At 38.2% G+C, this 27025-nt stretch overlaps 1 protein-coding gene across 5 annotated transcripts in view; it reads left to right on the top strand.

Moving 5' to 3' along the window:
- AKAP10 (A-kinase anchoring protein 10) overlaps positions 1-27025 on the top strand; it is a 48606-nt gene that overhangs the window by 3863 nt on the left and 17718 nt on the right. For 3 of the 5 annotated variants that reach the window (XM_044993879.1, XM_044993878.1, XM_044993881.1), the window contains exons 2-14: positions 6651-6698; positions 9377-9559; positions 10540-11097; positions 14056-14154; positions 15217-15301; positions 15736-15859; positions 17186-17322; positions 18558-18702; positions 19546-19722; positions 22259-22368; positions 24391-24473; positions 24961-25013; positions 26212-26307. In XM_044993879.1, coding sequence (XP_044849814.1) covers positions 6651-6698; positions 9377-9559; positions 10540-11097; positions 14056-14154; positions 15217-15301; positions 15736-15859; positions 17186-17322; positions 18558-18702; positions 19546-19722; positions 22259-22368; positions 24391-24473; positions 24961-25013; positions 26212-26307 — 1898 coding nt within the window. Of the gene's footprint in view, positions 1-6650; positions 6699-7646; positions 7739-9376; positions 9560-10539; positions 11098-14055; positions 14155-15216; positions 15302-15735; positions 15860-17185; positions 17323-18557; positions 18703-19545; positions 19723-22258; positions 22369-24390; positions 24474-24960; positions 25014-26196; positions 26308-27025 lie in introns of those variants that run through there. The other 2 variants (XM_044993880.1, XM_044993882.1) reach the window with 2 other exon arrangements.

Genomic DNA, 27025 nt, shown 5'->3' with positions numbered 1-27025 from the left:
GGATCTGAGATTATTGGTTTTAGCAGAAGTGGCTGAAACTAAATGTGATAGTGCAAACAAACAAAACCCAGTTCTTCTAGGTTGCATTAATAGAAATATAACTAAGGCTGTGAGTTTGTCACAGAAGTCATGGATTGTGCGACTTTCCAGGACCACCGCAACTTCAGCAGCCGGTGTGGCTGGCCCAGGGCTCAGGCTCCTGCCCTCCCCCCAGCAGCAGGAGTTTGGGTGTGGGAGGGGGCTCAGGGCTGGGAGTTGGGGCACGGGAGGGGGTGAGGGCTCTTGGTGGTGCTTACCTTGGGGGACTCCCCCAGAAGTGGTGACATGTCCCTCCCTCAGCTCCTAGCTCTGCGTACTGCTTCCGCCCACAGATACTGCCCCCACAACTCCCATTGGCTGTGGTTCCTGGCCAATGGGAGCTGTGGAGCCAGCACTTGGGGCAGGGGCAGCGTGCGGAGCTAGGAGCCGAGGAAGGGACATGTCATCACTTCCAGGGAGCAGCAAGGAGCCAGTTAAGGAGCCTGCCAGTCCCGCCAAACCCCGCCTCACCCCATCCGCACCAGCAGGGGTCTCCCCCCAGCACCAGCCCCGAGCACCCACAGCTTCCCCGGGGCCCCGCCTCAAGCACCTGTGGCACCCCACGAGCACCTGCGGCACCCCTGACCACTCCCCAAGATTTAGTCAGGGGTATATAGTGCAGATCGTGGGCCTTGAATTTTTGTTTGCTGCCTGTGACCTGTCCATGTCTTTTACTAAAAATACCCGTGAGTAAAAACGTAGCCTTACATATAACACAAGGAAGATTGTTGGTCTGCTGCCCTGAGAACTGATTAGGCCTGAGAGAGCTGCTTTCAGTTTTGGATACTGCATTTTAGGGAAGGTGTAAATTGGAGGTGTTGGAGAAAACAAACAAAAGGTTTTGAATAACCCCCACCATCCTCATTTAAAAACCAAGGTACTGTGTCCAAAATCAATATAGTTGGAGCAAATTGCTATAGTATTTTTATGAGAGACAAAGTTGGGAAAGATGAAGAGAACTGGGTGTATTTGGTGAAAACTGAGGAAGGAGAGAACTGTCTATAAATATCTAGAGCTCTTATACATGGGGAAATAATAAACTACATCTTTAGTTGATGAAGGTGGGTCATAAGGCAAGGGGCTAGGGAAATTTAGGGTTGAATAGTAGAAGGAAAAAAAGTAACTATAAGATTTGTTAGGCATCTGAACCAGCAGCCAAAGGAGGTTATAGAAGGTTAGGAAATTCTCATTAGTGAGGATATTCAAGGCCAAATTACACACCCATCTGTTATCTTAGAAATAATATAAACACTCCTGCCATGATGTAAGAAGAATGGTTAACTGATGCACATATAAAATGATACAAGACAGCTTACATTTGCTCATCTTTCTTGGCAAATTGATTTTTCTCACTAAATATATTAAAATTCTTAGACCTCGTATGGCAGGCTGCACCAGCCTGACTCTTAGTCCTCTGAAAATGAAGGCTGTTAGTGGAAATTCTATCAGACCTGTAACTCCTAATGTACATGGCTATTGTTGTTGTTCAGAATTAGCTTTAAGCACATGATATGATACCACCTAGATTGGCTGCAACAGGGTGAAAGCAGAATTCTTGTAGTGATATTTTACTCCTTGAAACATAGCCTATATGCATGTACTATCATTCCTGTATCTGTAACTATTGCTTTGTAAATTTGTTCTGCTTGTTGCTGACAGTGATACTAGAATACTTAAGCATCCCATGTCGTCACTTAAGTAGGGACAATTTGAACTATGTCATATTACAGTTGGCATGGAAGAACAATTAACAGTCTTTAGCTAAAGCAATTAGACAATGGAAGACAAGGGAAACTGAGTAATCGCTGTCACTAGAGGTAACTGAGACCAGACTTGATCCATCAGGTATTGAGAATGATGCTATTCTGATGCAGTGTAACAAATTACATATGTTAAAAATTACTGAGCTAGATGGGATATGTGCTGACTTTCCCAGACAATTTTCATCTGGACAATAATGTTCAATAATCTATGTAAAACCTAGTCATCTTAAATATTTTAATGTCTACAGTCACGTATAAATTGAGGGTCTACATAAAAAAAAAAGTGGAAAACAAGAATCCCAAGTTGCTTAATCAAGGTTTGAATTACTCTATTCCAAAATGAAAGTGCTAACCTCTAATATAAATGTAAAATGCTGAGTTGCCAATTCATGGGTCTGCATCATTTATACTTCCCATTCTAATGGCTGTCAGACTGATTATGCTGCATTGACTATTGTGCAGAACAATTATATAACTGGGGATTGAAATGCCTCTCTAAAATATTTAAAATATTTAAATTGGGGTAAGAGCTTTTTTAAAATGTGCTCATATTTTGCCATGTAAAGACTTGATTCTAGTAGTTATAGTTTGTATAGATTGTACTTGGAAGATTTTCAAGGCCAGTGTTCCATGAATGAGCTATTTGTAAGTAATCTTTTCAGCCTGTAGAGGCCAAAGAAGTTTTCACTGGTAGCTTATGCACTTAAATATTTATTTAGATGGAACTGGAAGTTACAAGCATGTTTTCAATATCACTTTCATTTTTAACTCTGAGTCATAAATATTTTGGTGACTTCATAATTTTTTGCCTAATTGATCTTTAGAGTTGTTTTTTTTTGTAATTGACAAAAATAATTTTTTTACAGCCGTAAGATGCAGATTTTTTTGACTAAAATATCTCCCTACAGTACTTATTTTGTAGGCACTTTGCAAACATAGAGAGACAGTTCCTGCCCCAAACAGCATACAACCTAAAATGTTCACCATAAATACCAAAACATGTTTTAAATTCCATGGTAGAATGCTAATATATACTAGAAAGTGTACCACCTAGATTTAAACCAATCTTTTTTTCTAGCTAACCATATCAATTACATAGGAATCATCTATACAAAGTTCACAGTTTGATAGAAAGCATCTGTCAAACCTGTCATCCAACACAAACAAAGCATATATATCTTCACTATGCTGATAAGTCAAGTTTGTAATAAAGCGTCAGGTGATGGATGTGCAAATATCCAAATGTTAGATTATTTAGATAATACTGTCTGTGAGTTATATCAGGGCATGGGGAGGAGGAGACATGATTGACCTTCACATCCGGTGCTCTGTGAGGTCTCTGAATTCCTACAAATTTGCCATACACTTCAATTAATAGTACTGTGTTGTTAGAAACTGAATACTCTTTTGGGCAGTAATGCAAACTGCAGGAAGTAAATATGTGAAGAAATGACTTGAATAGATGAGGAAGCTGACCTTGCATGTGCTGTAGGTGAAGCAGAATACAGGTTCCTTTTCTTCATCTAGGGTTTTTGTATTCTGCAGATAGTGATCACCCTTCCTAGGACAATGCCGTTGTCCCATGTATGGATGCAGGGGCCAAATTAAAATTGGTGATGGTATCTTAAGTGAAGATGCACTAAGTTTCTAGGTATTTGTTTTTTTTTAAATCACCATAATCGGGGCGGGGGGGTGGGTAAATTATTCATTCCATCTAAATAAACTCAAGTCAGCACTTTGTTTGTTTGTTTCTTGGTTAAGCTTAAAAATTAAAAGGCAGTGGTGAGCTCTGTCTATACATCAGTGGCAAGATATGGCCCCCTAAGTGGATGCTTAAATATAACCATCAGAGCTCTAACATATCTTAGCAAATGCACAGGGTCCTTACAGTAGTGTAAAATGCAGGTTTTTCTGCCTTTGGCATGAGAGGCTTTCATTTCAGTCATGAGTGGTTCCGTCTCTGCTGGTAGATTGACCTCTTTTGCTTTGCTAAAGAGATCAAATATAGCTTTAGTCACCAAATAATTCTGTTAAGATTGCTGTTCAGAAATCTAACGACAATCATGTTCTTGGTATTGTACCTCTGTAGAATGTTTCTTGTTCCTCAATAGTGGAAAGGGAGACTGAGGTTTGCCATTCTTAATTGACGGGGTCCCTTGCTGAATAGGGCCACAAAGGACTGAAGAATGGAATTCTGACATGCACCTGTTTTACACTGTTACCACCACAACTAACTTTGAGATTATTTTTGCGTAAGAGCTTGTGAATTTTCCTACTGTGCAACATGTGTAGCATGCAACGTTTGTGAATGGGATGCATGCACAAAGCGTAAGTGATTACTACTTGTGTTTTTTGCAGTGGTGCAAAGTGCTTGATCTTGGGAATGCAGGAAGTTGCAACTACCATTTCAAAGCTCAATAGCACCTTCTGTCTAGTAAATTGGTCAGAGACTGTTTTGAGGACAGGCCTTTAAAGCTACCAGTTGAAAGAAAACGTGAAGCAGAAATGCATCTTGGAGCAAATAGGCTGTGGACACATTGCCCTTTTTTTGCTGTCTTCTATGGGGCAAGCCATTGCTCAAACACAGTGCACTTTGTTAATATGTAAGACTTTTGGCTTGCTAAATTACCTTTTTATCTCTGGTCCCTTGTAAGATTCTATATTTGCAAATGCGCAGCAAGATACATAACATGACACAGCAAGAAAAGTGCAGATATACTTGTGAAATTGTGATCTATTTAGTTCATTTACTAATGATCTTAGATATTTAAAAAAAATTATATATATTAAAAAAAAAACTCCTCTGTGGTCTAATGTTCAGTATCAAGGCTTCTGTTATTGTTTGTGTCCCAGTTCTTTGAATCTAAAGATAAATCATCCATAAATAAGTTCTCTTTTGCTCTCCAGGATATGTAATGATAGAGTTTTTGGGAGTCATGTACATATTGCTTTTTGTCATTGAAAGTTACATCTTCTAAATGTGTATTTTTTTGAGGTTAGGGAGTGCAGGTGTCAGGAGTTGGAATAATTCTCAAAACCTTGAAGTTTTAGACAAGTGGTCCCACTCTCACACTAATTTAAGTACACCTCTACCCTTTTATAATGCCACCAGTTATAACACGAATTTGGATATAACGCGGTAAAGCAGCGCTCCGGGGGGGCAGGCTGCGCACTCCGGTGGATCAAATCAATTTTGATATAACATGGTTTCACCTGTAACGCGGTAAGATTTTTTGGCTCCCGAGGACAGCGTTGTATCGAGGTAGAGGTGTATATACAGTTTAGGGACTTGATCTGATAAGTCCTTTAGGGTCATTAGAGGTCCTGGGTCCAAGGCAGTATTGGCCAAACTTGAAAATCAGTAATGAATTAAAACTTGAGTCATCATAAATATCTCAGATGAAATCAATTTTACATGATCTAATGTAGTCACTAGTGTAAGTGTAGTAGACAGAAGTAATCTGCACCTGTTCATTGATGAAGCAAACGAAAATCCAAATTTAAAAATTTTATTAAAGCTAATGTTAAATTATATAATATACAGGTTAATAAAAAAGTGTCTGCACATCTGGGTATAATGTTTAGATTATCCACAAGTACAAAGTTTGTTTTTAAGCATTATATGTATTTTATGACTTTAATCAGCAATAACCCAAATTAAGGTGAATCCGAATACTTGGGTACATCACTCATGAAAAGTTATACAGAGAGTTGCTTGTAGAAAGCAAATATAGGAATGAGTGTAGATTGTCCCTTGGTAATTGAGCATATTACTTGCTTTCTTAGCCAATGGAAATGTTTGCTGGTATTTTTTAGTTTTGTCATGAATGGATTGGTAAGTAGGTAGACATGTATGTGTCTTAACTTTTGACAAAGAATCAAGCTGTGGCCAAAAATGCCTGTCATGATGTTACATAGAACAGTTTATTTGGTTGTATTGGTATTATCCTAAAATAGTAACCTATTCCCCCCCCTGCACTTCTGTATTATGAGATTAGGCTTTCCTTTTACATATGCCAGTGTACTTTTTTTGATTATCACTGATAAATTTATTATTTTTTCAGTCATCTTCATGTCCTCCTTCAGTCTTTATGCTTTGTTCTATACTGTTCCTTACGTTGGGACTTCCTCATTCTCGTCTTTCAGATTCTTCCTAAAAACTTCACATTTTTCCTTTAAATCTGTTGTGCTTCAAGTTCAGTCAACCACTGTATTATTTATATTTGAGCAATATTGTTTTTGTCAGAATTATACTTATTGTAAATTTCGATATCGCATACTGCTGTGTAAAGTCAGGGGCAAGGACAAACTCCATTTATGTCTATACAACACTGGGCACACTACTGGTATTCAGATAATACTGCGGGGATATAAATTTTCCAAAATTGTGTGCTGTGTGGTTCACTGAAAACATCTGCCAATATTTTGTTTTAAAATGCAACTAGTTCATCCTTTAATTTTGTTTTGAAAACAGTTTACATTTTGAATTTATTTTAAATAAGAAATCAGATAACCAATCTTGTAGGTTGCCTAAATTAAATTACATAATACAAATGTTTTAATTTTTGTGAAATTTAATCTTTAAGAATGAACTACCAGGTTTTGTATAAAAAGCTTAACATCCCCATCCAGCTACTGGATGTGTGTGTAGAGTTGAAAATAGCAAATATATTTTAAAACAAAAAGGTGCTTATTTGCTAATTTCATTACCCACCAAGTCCTGAGTTTGAGATTTTTATATTCTCCTTCAACAGTCCATGCCATCACAAACCTGAAATAGCTTTTTACTCCTTCCTTTATATTTTACAGTGAAAGGCAAAGAACAAGAGAAGACCACAGATGTAAAAGCAATTAAAAGTAAGCTCAAGATTTACTGAACTCTATGGAAAAACAATAAGATCCACTACACTGCCATATTTTTTGTAACCAGTTGTACATTTCCTTATCACTGAAGAGGAGTACACCTTGTACTAAAGAAAGTAAATAGTTAATCTATCTCCAGGTGGCCTATAGTAAATTGAAAACTAATCTTTCCTGATAACTATCATCTTACCAGGTCCGGAAGCATGGAAAGTTGGTCATTCTTTCTTAGGTTTTATTCCAAAATTATCACCTTGCAAATAGTGATTATTCCTTATCTGCAGTAGTTTGCTTTCTGAGGTTTTTGGGAGCTTTTTCTGATATGTAATTTATTTTGCAATTTTGATAATGTGACTCTGCATTGCCTAACTTACAGAACAGGAGGCTAGGTTCTGATTTTGCTTTTACTAATGTAAATATGGAGCAACTCAGTTGAAATCAGGAGTGCCTTCAGACTTACACCAGTGGAGTGGAGGTCCAAATCTTTTTCAGAAAGAGCAGCTACCCTAATACTACACTAAATAGTATAGAAATTTTGTAGTCGTTACATGACTTAATGTCGAAAATTTTCCTTGATTTGTTGGTAACACACTGTTAAGCCATGGGAAAACAACACATCTAATTTGTCCATTGTTTTCAGTTTTATACATGTTCACTTTTTAGTTCAGCTTCCCTTTAGTATTGCTACAATAATTAAACTGCTTTTATGTGCCTCAAATATAACTTTATTTCAGTACTTTATAAAGTGTTACCTGGGCTTTAAGTAAAGTGTACAAGCATCTTTGAGCATGTTGATTTATCTTTGAAGCAGTACAAGAAGCAAAGTCATCCTAACCAAGGTAGCAGTTATTAGTCATGACAACTTATTAGTTCAAGCAGATTGCTAAGGAAAGGCTAGGACATGGCCACTGTGTAAAGTAAAATAAAACTTCAAATACAATTCAGTTTATTACAGAACAAGAACTGCAGATGTTGAGCAAAATGGGAGCAGCTTCCTTGTTTGGCAGAGCACTCTTCAGTGATCTGCATCATATGAGGTTAGAGATTTAACACTATCTAGAAGTTTTAGAATAGGTGTTTCATCCCTGGAGTTTTATTAAACTTAAATTCTGCTTATAATAAAGTTAGGAGCCTTAAATCTAAATCAGAAAGGTTATACCATTATCAGATGGGTCTCTTTTTCTACACAGTGTCCTCCAGCAAGTAATCTTCAATTGCTGTGGTCAGCCAAGCAACTAGCTGCTTCCCACAGGCTTGGAAGAACATGTGTTTTCCCATTCCTGTCTGTAATACATACCAAAGGCTTCTTGGAGAATAGCAAGCAGAATTTCAGTACCAAATATTTCAATTCAAGGAAAACCTCCACATATCTTACAAATAATTTCCAGTGACTACTTGCCAGAATCAGGCCTGTGTTCATGTTTATTGTCATGTACATTCAAACAAGTGGAGAGGGAGACTATACTTACCCAGAGTTGTAGATTAGATTGTATTCTCTACATAGCTAATTTAGCAAAACAAACCATACAGCCATAGATTAAAAGTATAGAAAACAGACCACAAATCCTCAACAGGTAATTGATAATTACGTGAACAAATCTAACCTATAGTGTCGCATCTAATGAACTGCAAAGGGCCATAAAAACAAACCAGGATGTCATATTTAGGTTAGGAGATCAGCTCACCATATCATTAATTCTAAGGTGCCTGTTGTGTGGGCATGTAAGTGTATTAATTCCCAGCCTGTATGTGTCATTAGATATTGCAAATATGAAAGAGGTGTGAAGAATTAAAGCCATTGAAACAAGTTTCCTTGACACATCAGTAAAATCCATTGTTATGTAATAGTGTAATAAGGTTGGGTGGGATGGATCTCTTTGCCTGGCATCCTATTCATACTTAATATCCCAGAAGTCTCTAAAATGAATATTGGCATAATGTTGTCTCCTGTTTTCTTGTGAGGAAACTAGCCTCCCTCTCATTTCTCTTCAAATTCAAGCAGCCAGTATGATCCTTATCCTAATGCTGCTGCAACAGATTTATGTATTAGCACTTATAGTCTCAGCTTCAGTGAGCTTTTAATTATTTTCTTTGCTCATCGGTGCTTATTCTGCTAGCTTGTTTTCTCTAGTGGTAAGCAAAGATAAAATTATTCTGGAAAGATTAAATGTACCTATTAAAGTTCACAGATGGTTTCAGAGCATTGGATATTTTCTCTGACCACATTAAAAGGTTTCCAAAAAAGAAGTGGAAATTGATCTGTTTGTCCTGAATGGGGCTGCTGCTGATGTTCTGTCATTTATTGAAAAAGTGTAAGACTGCTATGATAGTTCTCATACATGAGGCAGGCAGACTCGTGGGGTTAACGTTCTTTGTGTAAACTTAAACATAGAGTCCTTGTTATCTGCTGAACAAATGTGATAAAGGAGAGTGGGCAACACTATACATAGGCTAAAGTGATCTTATCTTTGGCATGGAGAACCCACTTATTTCTAGTACCCCTGCTCTGGTCAGATTATTAAGCAGAGACTGACATGCAGTACTACAAATGGTGTTTTTGTAATAAGGATGCAGGTGAGCTAACACTGTAACTCATCTCATGGTACTTAGCATGGGATACGGTGTAGAAAAGGTTGCAAGTTTTTTTCTTTTAATCATTGTTGTCTTGATTCCAGCTGCAATACCAGTACATTCCCCTCAAAGAAGCACTAAAAATCATGCCTTGCTGGAGGCTGCAGGACCAAGCCATGTGGCAATTAATGCCATCTCCGCCAACATGGACTCTTTTTCTAGCAGTCGGACAGCTGCTCTTAAGAAGCAGCCAAGTCACATGGAGGCTGCACATTTTGGAGACCTAGGTAAGACTTTGCTGTTCTCTAATATAGGTGAGCCATATCTTTTCATATCCTATGAATATTATATGTGCTGACCACTAGGACAAAATAGCATTGAGGCAAGTAGCATATATATACCTGCCCCTGGAGATTTCCACTACATGCATCCGACGAAGTGGGTATTCACCCACGAAAGCTCATTCTCCAAAACGTCTGTTAGTTTATAAGGTGCCACAGGACTCTTTGCTGCTTTTACAGATCCAGACTAACACGGCTACCCCTCTGATTTTTGAAATACGAAACACTACTGAAAAACGAGGTTTTTATGTTTAACTTCCCCATTGTACGTCGGAATGCTCATCAAACATGCTTTTCAAAAGCCCTTTTGGCACTGCTCACTGTACAATCCACTGACTGTCACAGATTGATTTCACTCATGGATGATGGCACAGCTTGTGAGCAGAGGAAGGCTTGAGTGTTCAATGTTGCTAAAGTGTTATCAGTGCATTCTTATGGCTTATCTTCAGAGTTTGAGGAAAGTTAAGGTAGCAGTTATAATGATGTCATGGATTTAGTATGTGAAAATGTAGAGCATAGGTAGCAGAAAGTGGAGTAAGCAAAGTCTGTGTAAGTAGGTTGGTCTTCACGCACTCCCACCTCAGATGATCTAGACATGCATTAGCAAATGGTTGTAAGGATTAGTTGCTTAAGGCCTCTTTGTGCCTAGATATTTGATACATTGGTTGAATAATCAAATTTTTCTGGCTTTTTGACAATAGGATGAGAACTTTACTGGACTGATCAAATATAAATAATATATATATTTTTAAATGGTAGGCATTTCCACTTTCCAAATACTTGTTGGGTAGGAAATGTATTTTACACCAAACTTGTATGGGTACTTCAGAATCCTCTCTTTCTCTCTACCAGTTGCATTTTGGTAATTGTATATCAGATGCCAAAATGTAGAATATTGTGTAAACTCTCTGATGCTTTTTCTTTAGGCCGATCGTGTCTGAATTATCAAGCTCAAGAGACCAAATCAAGCCTTTCAAAGACCCTTGAACAAGTCCTGCAGGACAGTGTTGCCCTCCCTTATTTTATCCAGTTTATGGCACTGCGTAGAATGGAACATTTGGTTAAATTCTGGTTAGAGGCTGAAAGCTTTCACTCCACAACATGGTCCCGCATAAGAGCGCACAGCCTGAACACAGTTAAACAGAGTTCATTGGCAGAGCCAGTGTCTCCTTCAGTAAAACAGCGTGAAACCACAGTATCTTCTCCAACTGGATTGCTTGATGAGAGGTTGGAGGATTCCAGCACAGTCCATCTACTCATGACCAAGACAGTACCTACAAACCTGAACGATAGAATTGGCAATGTTCAGAACCACTTGCTGTCAAGCCATGATAGCAATAATGCCAGGGTACTTCGTCTTGGGAAGTCTGAGGCAGGGACCCATTCTGTTCCAGCTGAACAGCAAGACTCTTCCAAGCTTACAGTATCAAACAGAAACAGCCCCTCCTTTGCACTAAAGGACTTGTCAGGAAAACTAATGAAAAGTAAGTGCATCAGTGGTTCTCTTACATGGCCAGTTCCTCTGCCTCTTGTCTGCAAGTGGAGGAATGTGGGAGGGTAAATAAAAACCTTTTAAAAAATACATTTTACTCCTATTGTATGGCTCCAGCTGACTGACATATGTAACCTTTTTTCAAAGAAAATGACTAATTTATTGCTAGTAAAATAGCTCAGTGTAATGTTGCTACATAATCCTTAATCAAATTTTAGGATTCTCAAAGTAGACCCATTAAATCAGATTTTTTACAATGTAGGTGATTTTTCTGCAGAAGCAATATTATTCCTAAGGGAAGGCATGAATGGAGAGATGAAGAATCATCATGTTAAGAGGACTAATTGTGCCACAGAAAATAATGGCATTTGCAGCAGCATAAAATATTTGGGAACTAAGATAGAGGGGTTACTTTGGAAATGACCTCTGCTGAATATTCAGGGATGTATACCGTGTACTGCCATCAGACCACTGAAGTCACTGAGATTAGACTGGTGTAACAGAACAGATATTGTGCTTCACTGAGAAAAGAAAATGTTTGTGGGTTGGAAAGGTGGATGGGCAGGGGTTGGGGGACGAAGCTAAATGATCACATTGAAAACCACCTCGTGTTCTGTTAACTGAGTCACTAAAGGAACTCTCAGCATTGATGCCCTAACAAACAGACCTGCTTAGACCACAGAGCCATGATGGAGCTCTAACCTTAGATTTATCCCATGTAACTTTCTTTAAGATAAATAAAAATCAGACTCGTACTGCTGCTGGGAATGATGCCCCCCCCCCAATATATAATATAACAAAAATTCTCAGTAGCAGCATGGGTTTAAAAAAAGGAAGAATTGAATTCTGAAAGCAGGAACTGTCAAGATACTGTGTAGGCCAATGTTTAGGCTGAACTCTTTTGTATCATTGCAATAAGTCTCTTTTGAAAGATTTGTGTTAAATATTATGCTGTCAAACAGATTTCAAAACCATTACATACTCTGGCATTGTAACTGTACCTAATGAGTAATCTTGTGAAATCAAGGCAATCTCTGTAATGGCTTTTCTAGTTTAAAAAATTGTAGCAAAACTTGAATGACAGCGGGGAAGTGGGGGTGATAGTTGCCTCTGTCTGGAAGCTGTGTAGATCGTATCTTGTAAAATAACATAGATAATTACAAATCCTCTCAAGAATGTGTACGGAAAATGTTTGTCTTGGATTTATTTGATCAAGCTTCTCATAATTGATTTGTTCTAATTTGGGGCTCAATCTTTCACACACTTACCGCTGGGAGTAGTACTTATTACCGTGAGCAGGAGCACAGAAAGTAATTTGATCATTTATGGTAGTAGGTTAGTAAGTGGCATGCTCTGTAATCCTCTTCTTCCCCACGTCCTGCACCTGCCCAATTATGTGTGTATGTCTAAACAAAAAATGAAACATCCCTTTCACAACACATTGTCTGCTTGAGTATTGCCTCCCTTTCCTCTGACCTTTGTCTGTCTTGTATATTTAGAGTGTAAGGTCTTTAGGGCTGGGACCATTTCTCATGTACAGCATCTAGCACAATGAAACTCCAATTCTATTTGGGGCCTCTAGTTGCTATTACGATTTGAAAAAAGGGTGGGGGGGTGTTTGCAGGAACTGAGATTTTTTTTTTATTTTATTTTTTTTATAAAGGAATATAAAGGGTTTGGGGCATAGATGCCTGAAATACTAGACATTGTCACTGAGTTTGCTGCAGAATTCATTCAAATTTTGGGGGGTTCTTGTCATTTTTGCTAAATGGAAACTAAAATTAGCTAATGGCAATTTTTATTTTTATTCAAATTGGAACAAAAAGATGTTATTACTGATTGGATGTTCTTGTGTATAAGAGGAGAGAAACCATTTCTAGTTGTAATGTAAGTCCTCTGCATAGTATCTGACTCAGAATAGTAATCGTAAAATGATCTTTCTTTGCCTATTCATCTGTATTAACAATTTCCAGTTACCAAAGACAAGCTTGTCAAAAGAGCAAAAATTAAGTTTTGTATGTTTACCAAACTCATTTGATTTGAAGAAACTGAACTTATAACTGAATTTCCAGACGTAAAGTGAAAGTGTATTACCCATTAAGGGTTTATCATAAACAAATTAGTTTTCCAACAATGTGTCTTAATGAAATATAATATAATTAAATGGAATTTTATACTGAGAAGTGACATTTAGGTTGTGTGTTATTCAAATAGTTTCTAGTTTCCATCTATTACATTTATGGACTTGATTACTTGGAAGCGGAGGTAAGAGAAACAACCCTTTATGCAAGCTTTGTGTTTGAGGCTAAAAGCAAATGCAGTTCATGTATTAATAATGCCAAGCTAAAGATAGATGGCTTGTAGTGCAACTTATTTTTTCATTGACTAATTCTTTCAGGGGGTTGCACTTATAACATATTTTCTGTATTTAAGGATGGTGTCTGTCAGTAGGAGTTAGGACAACAACATGGATGAATGACAGAAAATAGGTGCATGGGACCTTGTAGTACTTCTGATACCTCAGTTTAAAAAATACCAGAATTCCACTTTAACGTGGCAGCTTTCTGCACAACTATAAAGAGGGCCAGAGTTTGGGAGCTTTCTTAGGATTCTTGCTTTACTGAGGTATAGGTGGGCTTGGGAGATAATATATTCAGCCCATGTGGTGGACGTGAGGGATTGGAGAGCTGCACCACTCTTATTCAGTCCTATTGGCTGGTGCATGGTGTTCTTTCAGTAGCTTGGGGTGTGCTATAACCTGCCTAGAGACAAGGCTGTCATGATAGGAATTGCTGTCTGGAGAATAGAATAGGAAGTTAAAAGGTTGGAGGAAAGGAGAGCCATTTCTGAGTAGATGCTTCCTGTTCCTAAGTGAACATGCATATCATTTACTCATTTTATAGATATACATCAATGGATCTAATGTTCAACATGTGTTTTCTTCTTTTAGGTATAGAGCGGGATGCAGTTAATACTTTTACCAAATATATTTCTCCAGATGCTGCTAAACCAATACCTATTACAGAGGCAATGAGGAATGACATAGTGGGTAAGAACATGCTGTATTTGATAAAATAGACTTGACTCATTGCATCTCCCAAAAGCAATAGCATTGGTATGCAACAGAATGCATTCCTTTGTTTCTCATGACAACAGAATTGCATTTTCACTTTTTATGAGTTTATAACATAAGCAGTAAATAGATTGTAAAATATACACCTAATTACTTCAGAAATCTCCAACTATTTATTAGATTTTTCTATGGTGCTTATTTCTGTAGCATCTGAGCACCTCACATACGTTAAGGCAGTGGTTCTCCACCAAGGGTATGTGTACCCTTGGGGGTACACAGATGTCTTCCCGGGTGTGCATCAACTCATCTAGATATTTGCCTAATTTTACAACAGGCTACATAAAAAGCCTAGCAAAGTCAGTAAAAATTAAAATTTCATACAGACAATGACTGTTTTATACTGCTCTATAGACTATACACAGAAATGTAAGTACAATATTTATATTCCAATCGATTTATTTTATAATTATATGGTAAAAATAAGAAAGTAAGCAATTTTTCAGTAATAGTGTGCTGTGACACTTTTGTATTTTTGTATTGTGTGCTGTGGCACTGATTTTGTAAACAAGTAGTTCTTAAGTGAGGTGAAACTTGGGGGTACGCAAGACAAATCAGACTCCTGAAAAGGGTATAGTAGTCTGGAAAGGTTGAGAGCCACTGCATTAAGGGATTTACCTTCTCAAAACTCCTCTCTAGTATGGAAATTTTATAATCCACATTATGCAGATGGGAAACTGAAGCATAGAGGAGAAATTACCTTGCTTAAGTTAATACAGGAATGTTTGGCAGAGTCAGGAATAAAACCCAGATCTCCTGAGTCCCAGTTCAGTATCTTAACCATGAGAATATCCTTCTCATTTTATAGACATTTGAAATAACAAACTTTTAAAAAAGTTCTTTGAACAGTCAGAACTGGTTAATCCCAGTTGTCTTGAACTGTTTGTTTGTTTTTTTTTTCTCATTAGACTTGTCACCAATGATTTCTTTTAGCTAAGTAAACCCAACTCCCCATTAAAGTTGGTCTGGTCTCTTTTACAGCAAAGATTTGTGGGGAGGATGGACAGGTGGATCCTAACTGTTTCGTTACTGCACAGTCAATAGTGTTTAATGCAATGGAACAAGAGTAAGTTGATTCCATGGTTTGGCTTTATCATGTTGTGTGTTCTTTTCTCTTACGCTCTTATTCAAAAACAGTTTAATAGAGCTAAGGATAAACATATTTATACGGTTGATAAGTGAATAGTAACTGTGCTAAGTCAATCTGTGCCACCCAATATACTTGGAACAGTCTGTCTTCATGCTCCAAACCCCTTGTACTCCAAATCCGTTATCATGATTACTTCCCTGAAGCCATTTATAAATGCTACTGCTAGATAATTACACCACTTCCAGTTCATACGGACATACCACACCCTATTGTTTCTTATCTATTTTGCCTTTATTTGACTAGATTTTTAAGAATCTTGGGGTAGGGACTAGATTTTATTTGTAAAATGCCATGTTTGCTGTTGGCACTTGATAGTTAATAATATTTAATATTTCTTTGTCCATGTGCAGGCACTTTAGTGAATTTTTGAGAAGTCACCATTTCTGTAAATACCAGATTGAGGTGCTGACCAGTGGGACTGTTTACCTGGCTGATATACTCTTCTGTGAATCAGCACTGTTCTATTTTTCTGAAGTAAGTTTCTCCCCCACTGCACCCCCTCAGTGTAGTGTAATAAAACCATGTGTGCCATAAAAGCTTTATTTGAGGAGCCCTTTATATAACTTGAAAATATCAGATATATTTAGTGCTAGGGAAAAATGCTTTAAACTATTTTTTTTCCTGACTCACTGCAAATGTTCTAATTTCTGTGTTGTATTTTAGGCTGAGCTTTCACACATCTCCTGTTTAGAGCTCCTTCATAGCACTCTTTTTGCTCTGTAGCAGGACATTGTTAAGCACTGGAATAAATTGCCTAGGCAGGTTGTGGAATCTCCATCATTGGAGACTTTTAAGAGCAGATTAGACAAACACCTGTAAGGAATAGTCTAGATAATACTCAGTCCTGCCATGAGTGCATGGGACTGGACTAGATGACCTCTCGAGGTTCCTTCTAGTCCTATGATTCTGTGATTGTAACAGTTCATTTACCTACTCCTACAGGGCTGCTAGGAGGTTTAATATCTGTAAAGCTTTTTGAGAATCTTGAAAAGCCCTACTGAAGTACCAGAAATTTTTGTAGCAAAGTGATGGGCACAACAACTTAATCTCTTGCAGAGTAAGCTGCTAGCAGGTAGAATTGTTTAATCTTGCCTTGGCTTTTAGCTATTTTATAGTCTTGCCAAAAGAAGCATTGACAAGAAGTACTGGGCAAGATTCTGACCTGGGTCATGCTGGTATAAATCCAGAGTAACTCCATTGGCTTCACCAGCATGACTTCAGACCAGAACACGGTGAATGTTTTGAATCTGAAACATCTTCACAGTAGCAGTGCTCTCTAGGTTTGGGGAATTGGGCTTGTCAGCAGGGCAAACCTGTTTAAATGGCCTAATAATGTTGCAAACTACACTGGCCCATATGTCTTGAAACAGCAGATTAAGAAGCCCAAACACCCACACCGTGTTTAGTGTTGCATTAAGATAAAGTCCACACAATGTGAAAATGATTTTTCTGTGTTCCTGTGTTTTCATACAATACAGGTACATGTAATTACCCAAGCATCATCTAAGACTGAAAGAGTGGCTTTTATTGTTAGTGATTTTTTTATTGTATTTGTGAGTGAAGACAGACTGTTAATCCCTGCTTTGCATAACAATACATCTGAACATCCAGAAGACCTATATGGTATCTGCCCAGATAACTCTTGTGTATTGATATGTGATTCAGGTTTTTTGGAGGAAAAAAAAAAAGTGGTATCTGAAAAAGGACCAGGTCTGCCTATGTTCACCTTCCACTTCTTAGCTAAAAGCTGTTTTCTCCTCTTTTAAAGAATATATTTCATATTTCTTAATTTCCTTACAGTACATGGAAAAGGAAGATGCAGTTAATATATTACAGTTCTGGTTGGCAGCCGATAACTTCCAGTCTCAGCTTGCTGCCAAAAAGGGCCAGTATGATGGGCAGGAGGCACAGAATGATGCCATGATTTTATATGATAGGTGAGTTGTTCTAACAATTTGCCTTCACAGCTCCAGTTTGAAAAATCTAGTACTTGCATATGTGGCATTGCACTCAGGGATATTCTCTTGTTCAGTAAACATCTTACATTCTGGGCTTTCTGGGCTCTTGATGTATGGGACAGGGGCACATGCTGAAGAGCATGTTTATTAAAGGTGACCTCCAATGTAAATGTGTGGAAAATTGACTTTTTAAAATTCCTTGTATACAAAGAAGTCTAAAAGCTTTGAAAGTCATCTTGCATGCTCTTACATGAGAAATATGGAATCTTGTCTAGCCTGTTTATGCTGGAGGATTCTATGGGTGGCTGGAGAACTAATGGCCTTATGTCATCACAAGACCTGAGCAGTTGGGAGGGGAAGGATTTGTTTGTCACTGTGTACAACTCTGGATTTTGAGTTAAATAGATTTTAATTCAAACTCCTGATGTACAATTGAGAGCAAAGCTCACTCTTCAATATTCAGACACCCTCATGCCTTCAACAGAAGGCTGAGAAAGCGTCCCACTTTAGTTCTCTAGTCTTCCTAGGAGTCCTCCAGGAAAAACAGGTAAGAAAACACTGGTTATTTTTGATATTTAAGAAGTTTTTTTTATTATTACCACTTTTTTGGGAGGAAAAAACAAACAAACTTGGACTTCCCTTTAGGTCTCATAAAGAAACAAGAAAGAGCACCAATAATGTAACTGCCACTCCAACGCTTGCAGGTTGCCTTTAATCATGTTAAAACAACAACAACAATTTCTTAAACTGCTTCTCAAAAAGCTTGTTCTAAAGCTGAAGTTTGAGTACCCAGGGCCACAAGCTGTGTTGAATTAATTTATTGCTGTGTTAGGAGCTGGGAACAGTCCCTGACCTATTTCAAACTAACCAGCTCACCTCAATTCCCTAAAATCAGTTGTTTAATAGTGCAGAACCTGCTTTGGGTTCTTACTGTTTGCCACCTCCTTGCTTTACAACATAGTATCGTGTGTGCGCAACACTGCCCATAAGCAGTCACGTAATGTACTTTATTCCATTTACTTTTCTCTCATTTGAGGAGATATTTATAAAAAGTGTTTATTTCCTCAGTTCAGGGATTTTTTCCTAACCTTCGGATATCAGTTGTACATTATTTTGAGGCGAGTGGCCACCTAGTGATAAAGTTATTTTGCCCACCTGTGAACATTTTGAAACTTGTCTTACGTATAGTTTTCTTCCACTGTCCTGTGCTGCAGGTACTTCTCCCTTCAAGCCACACATCCTCTTGGGTTTGATGACTTTGTGCGATTAGAAATTGAATCCAATATCTGCAGGGAAGGAGGTCCGCTCCCTAACTGTTTTACTACTCCGTTACGGCAGGCCTGGACCACCATGGAGAAGGTGAGAGAGAGCTTTTTGAAAACATTCTTGGAAACTAGTAGAGAGAAAAGATGATCAATAATAGAATTTTTCCTCCATCTCTAATTTTATCAGTTCTTAGATATATTTTCCAATGTTCTTTGTCCAGTCTGTTTTTAAATCTTCCAAGCAAAGACATTTATGTTAATTTTCTTTGTGAAGTGGAGGCTATTCCGCAGTCTAATATCTCTCAAACTTTCTTCTGAGGTCATCCACTAACCTCAGCTGATTTTTTTTTGTTTCCTTTCGAAACACACTTCCTCCCTCATTACCTCTCTGCTCAGCCCACATCCTTGCAGAAAAAGACTCATTAAAAATACTGATAGTTGATCATTGGGACTTGCTTTGCAATTCTCTTGAGGGTGCTGTAACTGCCATATAACAATATGCCACTAACTGAAGTATCTGAGTCATTAAGATAGTGGTTGAGTTCTATAACTGGTAAAAACTCTTGAACAGTGTAGTGGACATTTTCAGACTACAAGGATAGGGAGAGACAGATTAGGAGCAAAAAGCACAAGGCAAATGCTTAAACCCTTCAGAGACTGAAATGAGAGTTTAAATATTAATACATAGGGCATGTCTACACTAGAAAATTAATGTAGATTAAGGTAGGGTGTGAATTTAAAGCACAATACCTGTTTCTGAATAACTCCATGTATGGACATTCTTGTTCAGGAATAGCTCCAAGGGTAGATGATCCCTTAGTTCCAACGTATGGTCATATACCCCTTCTCCTGTCCTGTGTGTGCCACTGTTATAGTCATTCATTCTGATTGTATCCTCTGCCTTTTTATCAACAAAACCAATTCCTCTGTTTCCTAGGTTTTTTTACCTGGCTTTTTGTCCAGCAACCTTTATTACAAATACTTGAATGATCTCATCCATTCAGTACGAGGAGATGAATTTGCAGGGGGGAATATTGCACTGACTGTTCAAGGCCCCAGTAGCTCTCCTGACAATGAGCCTCATACAACTGGTTCTGATGGCTCTGCCTCACAGGTAAAAAAAAATAATAATAAAAAAATCTGTTTTACTTCCATCCTAATAGCAGCTGTGGTCATTCCACAGTGACATCACCAAGCATGTGAAGAATTACATGTAAAGAAGCTTTGGTTAAGGGTACATTTTCATGTAATTTAAGTCTCACATTTAGCTTTCCTTTTAAATTCTATATTATAGTAGGAAATCTTTATTCCACCTTATTGTCTGTCTTAAATCAATCAATCAAAAGTAATTTATATAGAAAAATACAACACAATATTTAATATAGCTCCTGTTCCTAACCAAAGTTGCACCTCTTACTATAATACTATTCAAATACTGCTGTGAGAGGTACAGAAAGTACATCATCTTTGGTTTGTTTACAAATAATTATTGAAGAAATTAAACTATTAATGTGCAATGAAGACTTCCTATTACAATTTGCATTATTAGACAATGGTTGTCATTAGAAGTGACTGCAGTACTACACAGTGGAATCTGAAATACTGTAGGTCTTCGCTTAAAAAACCCCCAGTATCTATGATATTATGTTTTATCTGCAGGAAAATGCTGTATTTTATTTATTTATTTATTTTTGTGTTGACGACTGTGAATAAATTGCTGTATGGTTAAAGTATAAACAATGCAAATTATGGATCTTAGGTTTTATTTGCAATAGCATGCTACTTTACAACAATTTAGTTCTTGTAAATGACAGACATTTAACCTAGGAGCAGAACATTTCTTTTTCAGGATAAAATAGAGATAGCTATTGGTGTAGAGAGAAGTAGCAGTTAATATCTAGCATTTAGGTCTCTATGAAAGCAGAACAGATCCAGCAGATTCTGTTGTGCTTTATTCATCAAGCTAGCCAGATGTCCAGTCAGTTTAACTGGTTAGAAATTGAGAGTCTCTCTTGACTCCTAGATAAGAACTCTTGTGCCTAACCCTCTTGTAATTAGCTGAGCTACATGGTGGTGATATCTGAGTTTGTGCTCCTGTTTGTATATGGTGCAGTTGAAGATGACTACATTGTAAATAAAGACTTAAAAGATCTATTGCTGAGGAAGGCAGAGAGCTTTTTAATGAAACACTAAATAAAACTAGTTTGACTCTTCTTTTGTAAACTATATGGAAGTGAGACTGCAACTGGAAGTGAGACGCTCAATTACTTTCTAACTTCATTGAAATATGAGAGATTAGATTACATTTACTTTTGTTCAGTGACTTGGTGAAAGTACAGTCTTGTTTTATCTCAACTCCAGGTTTTTCTGTGCTTCATTAATGGCTTCTCTGGTTCCTCACCCATTTCTCCCCTCTTAGAATGCAGCTTTCTCAAGATTGTTCCCTGTGTGTTGCATTTATAAGTGGGCCCAGCCTGAGAAGTGGCCAACAGAGCAAAGCACATCTAGGAACTTTTCTCTTGGCTAATGGCAAACACATTTTTAACCTGGAATTGTCTGTCACAAGTGAAAATGAAATTTTAGTTTTGTTCACATTACATTCAGATATGGAACAGGGTCAGCATATAGCAGTGGGCTCCAAGTTACCAGAGACTTAATTCACTTCAGATATTGAGCTTGGCTTTAGGGCAGAACAGTTCCAGAAATCCTGCAACAGCACATTTCCTGTCAGACTAACAAAAGTAATAGCAATAACATCAACTGCAAACAGATATTGACATGGTTTGAACACCATATCTGATAAATAAGGGGGTTGAGGCATTAAAGTCACCAGCGTAGCCTGCCAGGTCTGGAAAAGCTGAATCGCTGAATGGACTAAGTAGAACAAACTGCTAGGAATTTTGCAATATAAATGGCAGAACATCTTAAAAAATAGAATACTGCGTTTAATGGTGTCTATAGTTATGCAACTGAAAGGAGAGAGTATTCTTTTTTGTGTGCTTCCACTTTAAATACAACAGGGTCTCCCTACATGCCTCACTAGCCTGCTATGAAGCAGCTGCCATTAATGTTTCCATTTAAATACAGCATGTTAGTGAGTTACTGTATATGTTCACTCACTCTTGCTCATGTTTCTTTGTTTTCCTTAAGATGAAATAAGCAACTAGCCTAGGAAATGCATGATTTGTTCTGTGTATGGGAAAACATACTACATTTCATAGGAACCATATATTTCCATTGAGGATTGACCACACATGTACCAAGTAGATGGCTGGAATTAGGGGGATTTTCTAATAAGTGCAGCTTTTGAGAGAGCTCCATTTTAAATTCAGAAACAAATATATGCATGTCCACGCAAATCCACTCAGTCAACCACTCTTTAAATAGACATATTCTGACTTGTGTATTACATGTTTGCTTTTTTATGCTCTGTTCATGTAACTGTACTTTATCACTGTCTGATTAAAAATAATGTCATTTATTCTGAAATTCATATTTTGTGGAGTGGAGGCTGTATAATAATTTTGGGCCTACTTAGAAACTGAACTATTTGATAGTGTGCAAGAAAACTAAAATATCACTTGACCTGGTGTGCTAAGTGGCTATTAGTTGTCTGCATTTGGCACTAATATTTAGAATTTCTGTTGTAGTCCAGTGTCAAAAAGGCTAATGTTAAAATCCTGAAAAATTTTGATGAAGCAATAATTGTAGATGCTGCAAGTCTGGATCCAGAATCTCTATATCAACGAACTTATGCAGGGTAAGGTTTATTCAGTGTCTATCATTCTTTCATGTCTGTGCTTCACCTTTGTTTCATTCTTGTTGTGTCTCTTTGTATTAACAGTGCAAATAGATGCATGCTGTAGCACTCTTGTTTTGTTCCAGTAGATGATTATAGTTGTAATGCATTAGTTAGCTGAAAAGTATTCTACCTCTTCAGTTAACTGTATCAGCCAGTGTCTGCCTGTCTCCCTTTTGAATAAAGCAAGCTGTAACTCACAGTGGAATTTGGTCTGCTTCAGACTCCTAGTCTCTCAGCCATGGGAGCACTACTGAATTGAGAGTTGAACAATAGTGGTCAACCATGACCCCAGTTCAGGGGTAGGGGAATATATGAGTGTCAGCCCCAAGGCATGAAATGCCAGTACTGGCATCTACGCTGAGCTTGAGACCCCTGAATAAGAGGCCCTGAGTTTTTTCCTTTCAAGTAAATATCATCAAATAGTAATTCTGTGAGGAGCCTCTCAACACCTTCAGCGGGTTAGAATATTGAATCTCTCCAGCTTGCAAAGCTGATGGAATCATTCCACCTTCTCCTGCCTCTCCCGCAAGGGCAGGTTCAGTCTTGATATCTTACAGGATAGTTTCACTCTGTGTGTTTGTTCTAATTTAATTACTTGAAAGTAATGGTTATATAAATAGTATGATGCACATAGACATGTCTTCATGTTTGTGCCTCTCTGACCAAAAAAAATCCACCAATTGATAGTTTGAACACTAATAATAAAAGCCCTTACTTTAAAAATTATTTTAAACTGCTCTGCGTTGGTTCCAGGATGTTTCCTCTGCTCCATTTCCAGAAATTTAGTATTTTCTGATCTCTCACTGATAGGTGTTGGATTAGAAGGAAGCAAGCCCAGAAAATCTCAATAGTCTAATGTGCACCCTTGATTGTCTTCCTCCCTCTCACCTAATAGAGAAGAAACTGTTGCTGTCCATAAACTCAATGGATTGTGCTTTTCTTCTGCCTCTGAAGTCACTTCCTATTGTGATAGTCATCAGAGTACTGGAAGCTTTTGTTTTTCTGCCTTTTTCTGCCATCTCTCTCAAACAGAGATGCTTTTTACATGGCTTCTATAATAAGAAAATGTGGATTCCTTAAAATAAGGGGTCAAGTGTAAGGAAGTTGCTCTTTGCAGATATAACAAAAAATGATAGTACTTTTTAAATGGGACTTGCCCCTTTTTTGCTACTTTATGATGTATAAGGAGGTCATGAAAGAAGGTGTCCTGGAAATTTAGTTTTTTCTGTTCCTTCTGTGTCTCTCTTCTCTCTCCCCCCACCCTAGAAATATCAGGAATGTCAACTCTGGTCATCCCTGGTGTTGCCAGAGGACTATCTGGTTGTAGGTGATCTCAGGGAATGCATGTCATTAGATCTTGTGTTAACTGAAGGGACAGAAATGTCAAATATTTTACAAAGGTTTCTTTTTTCCAAAATGTTAACTAGCCATGGAAATTATGTAGGTGTCAGGAGAAAGTTTAAAACATCTGATTAAAAATCCATTCCAATCCAACTGCCTTAACTTTCACTGTCCTGGTTCCTTTTTGTGTTGTCAGTGTCTTACAGGCTAGACAGGATCTAAATTTCTAATGTAAAGAAGTAAATACTTTTGGGGGATGGGGCAATTTAATTAATCGTAAAAAGCACAAGCCCACTTTCTTTCATTTTCAGGTCACCTTTAACTTAAATCAGTTGTTCCCTAATAATTCATTTTGATAACAGCAATTGGGGCACTTACTGACACAGACTTTAATGTGATACAATCTAATCATTTTGAGGTTTGTACCTCTATTGAGTTTCTAGAAATGCATTCGGTAAAATAAACTTGGGATTTAGATGAAAGAGGGAAAATACCAGGATGGTAAAACGCTAGCCCTGGCTTTTGGGCCCAAGGACTTCTCAGCCACTGTAGAGAGCCTTTGCTCTGCTTCTACTGGACAGTTTTTCACATTGCACCCCGGTTAACCTGCATAGCTTTGTCTACTGCCTCTTGCTGCAGGAAGATGACATTTGGAAGAGTCAGTGACCTCGGACAGTTTATCAGAGAATCGGAACCGGAACCTGATGTAAAGAAATCAAAAGGTTTGCTTTCCCCTTCCTCATTTGCATCTGTAAATGTTTAGTAGCAGCTGCCCTCTTCCTTGCTTGCAACAGCCAAGATGAGCAGGATTCTGCTGTCTCCAGAGCCAGTCCATGTATTTTTGTTAAGCAACGGGAAGATGCTTGAGGGACCGTCCTATACATTCAGCCCATGCTCATTCCCCAGCCAGACCCTGCTTTCCTGCTCCAGCGGGACTCAGCAGCAGGAGGAGTGTTGTGGGCAATTTCTGGGATTTGAACTATCGAGAGAGCATGGCAGGGGGTGGGAATTGGCTAAGAGCTGAGCTGATAAAACCTCTTATGCATTTGAACTTTAAAAAAAGGTCTTCACTGGCTCAGCTCCCCCCAGCATTAGCAGAAGAGTCTCCCAGTCCCTGGCCTGGATAGGCTTTTCCAGAGTAGGGCGATGAGACTACTTGGCTGAGTTTACTAATATTTGCCTTGAATGCGTTTTCCTTTTTCCCTCAAGGGTCCATGTTTTCACAAGCTATGAAGAAATGGGTGCAAGGAAACACAGACGAGGTATGCCCTCTTTTCAAGCACCGTTTTTTTAGTGTAAAAATGTGGATTTACAATTCCAATTACAGATAAAGAATATTCTCAGGTTCTCAGTCCTGACCACTTTCTTTGCCTGACAGTCCTCCACTAGTCTAGCTCATTAACTGTCCTGTGCCAAAATGTTCAGCAAACATAAATGACGTCCATGCAGTTGCGAGAACAGTTTGATTTTTGGCATTGCCAGCTGGTTGGCTTCACTAATGTAATTGGTAACTACAGGTTTGTGGTCAGGGATGTATTACCCTGTTACCAACTAGCTCACATTCCTCCTCTGGAGGGGGCGAGGGCTCCTTGCACCAGAGGGCGAGCAGCCTCTGCGGCATCTCGGAGAGACATAACCTGAGAGATGTAGGGCAGCTACTTGGATATCTCTGCATGCCTTCACAAGCCATTACGCTCTGGTTGAGTCTTCCACTATGGATACAACTGTGGGGACTGCAGTATTACAGTCAGCTATCTCTACCTCACACCCACCTCCTGTCTGACTACTGCTTGTTAATCTTCCATGTGTGGAATATGCATAGGGTCCATCACTTGAGGAAGAAATGGAGGTTACTTGCCTGTAACTGGAGGTTCTTCAGGATGTGTGGTCCTGATCTGTATTCCACCACCCACTTTCCGTCTCCTCTGCTGCCGATTGTTTGGACTGTGAGAATAGGAACTGGAGATGTGCCAGCCCTCACCACCCTTTATGCTATTGGTTCAGAGCACAAGGAGCTACGGTGCACGGGCAGGCCAATGGACACTGCTTGTAAAAAAATAAATTACATTTAAAAAAAAAAATCCAGACTCAGTCAAATGGGGCATGTGCGTACCCAGGTGTGGAATGCAGATAGGAACCACACATCTCAAAGAGCCTCCAGCTACAGATAGTAACATCCATTTTTGCACAGATGGTGATAATTGTTCTATAGTGATGCTGTGAAGTGACCACTGCATCTAGGTTGAAGACTAGATTCCCCTCTTCAGGACTGATCAGCTCCCTATAAAGTAAATCTAAGACTGTGCCTGTCACTGAGATGGGTAGATTAGCCCTGTTTAGAAATACTGCTTTTTACAAGGTTTAAAATGTGACTGTAGTAAAAGCACTTTTGGACCTGTGACTCTAAGAATTAACAATTTCAAACAACTTACATTCAGAAAACAGTTTCCTTTGTTTTAGGCCCAAGAAGAGATGGCTTGGAGGATAGCAAAGATGATAGTCAATGATGTTATGCAGCAGGCACAAAATGACCAGCCTTTGGAAAAAGTTACAAAGGTAAATACAGGAGCCTCAACCATCTTATTCTTTTCCAGTCTGGCTTGGGAAGAATGGCACTTTTGCACACTTTTCCTAGTGAGTTTGATAACTAGAGTGTGTGTCTGTACACTGTGCAAGATTTCTTGAGAGTTCTCATTAACATGAAATCAGCTTTTCAGACTATATGACTGGCTTGCTTGTGGAAGAGTTTCATGGCTGAGACACCAAGATAATAGGTGCTTTATAGATACCTTTGATAGAAAGCATCTGTCCATAGTTGCACAATTGTACAAGTCCTCTCGTGTTCATTGTTGTTCCTTTGGGATCTTTGTAAACAATCTTAATTAAAGAGGTTGTCTTGTTATGATGGGTGATCAATACTGGAATGTCTTAGTAAGTTCCCACTTGCTATTTCATATTGAGTGCTAAAATACTTGCCTAATGTACCAATAAAACATTTAAAAGCTTGAAAGCTGTTGCTTATTGGTCACACCAACTTTATCACTGTGCTACATTTATGGTATGAAGAAATAGGGAAGCCCGGTAGATTTGGCTTTGATTTAGCATTATGTTTAAGTGTTTAATATTTTTTTTAATAGTATTTCTAGTTTTCTGCAGTTACACAAGAGTCCAGGTTATGAAACAACCTCTAATGCAACAGTTTTATTATGAAACAATATAGTTGATTGCTGTATTCCTCTTCACTAATCTCTTGGTATTGGTAGTCAAAATTTCT

The sequence above is a fragment of the Mauremys mutica genome, chromosome 19 (genome assembly GCF_020497125.1).
Source record: "Mauremys mutica isolate MM-2020 ecotype Southern chromosome 19, ASM2049712v1, whole genome shotgun sequence".
Classification (NCBI taxonomy): Eukaryota; Metazoa; Chordata; order Testudines; family Geoemydidae; genus Mauremys; species Mauremys mutica.
The sequence above is the reverse complement of the archived record's forward strand: the minus strand, read 5'-3'. Positions and strand labels throughout refer to the sequence as shown.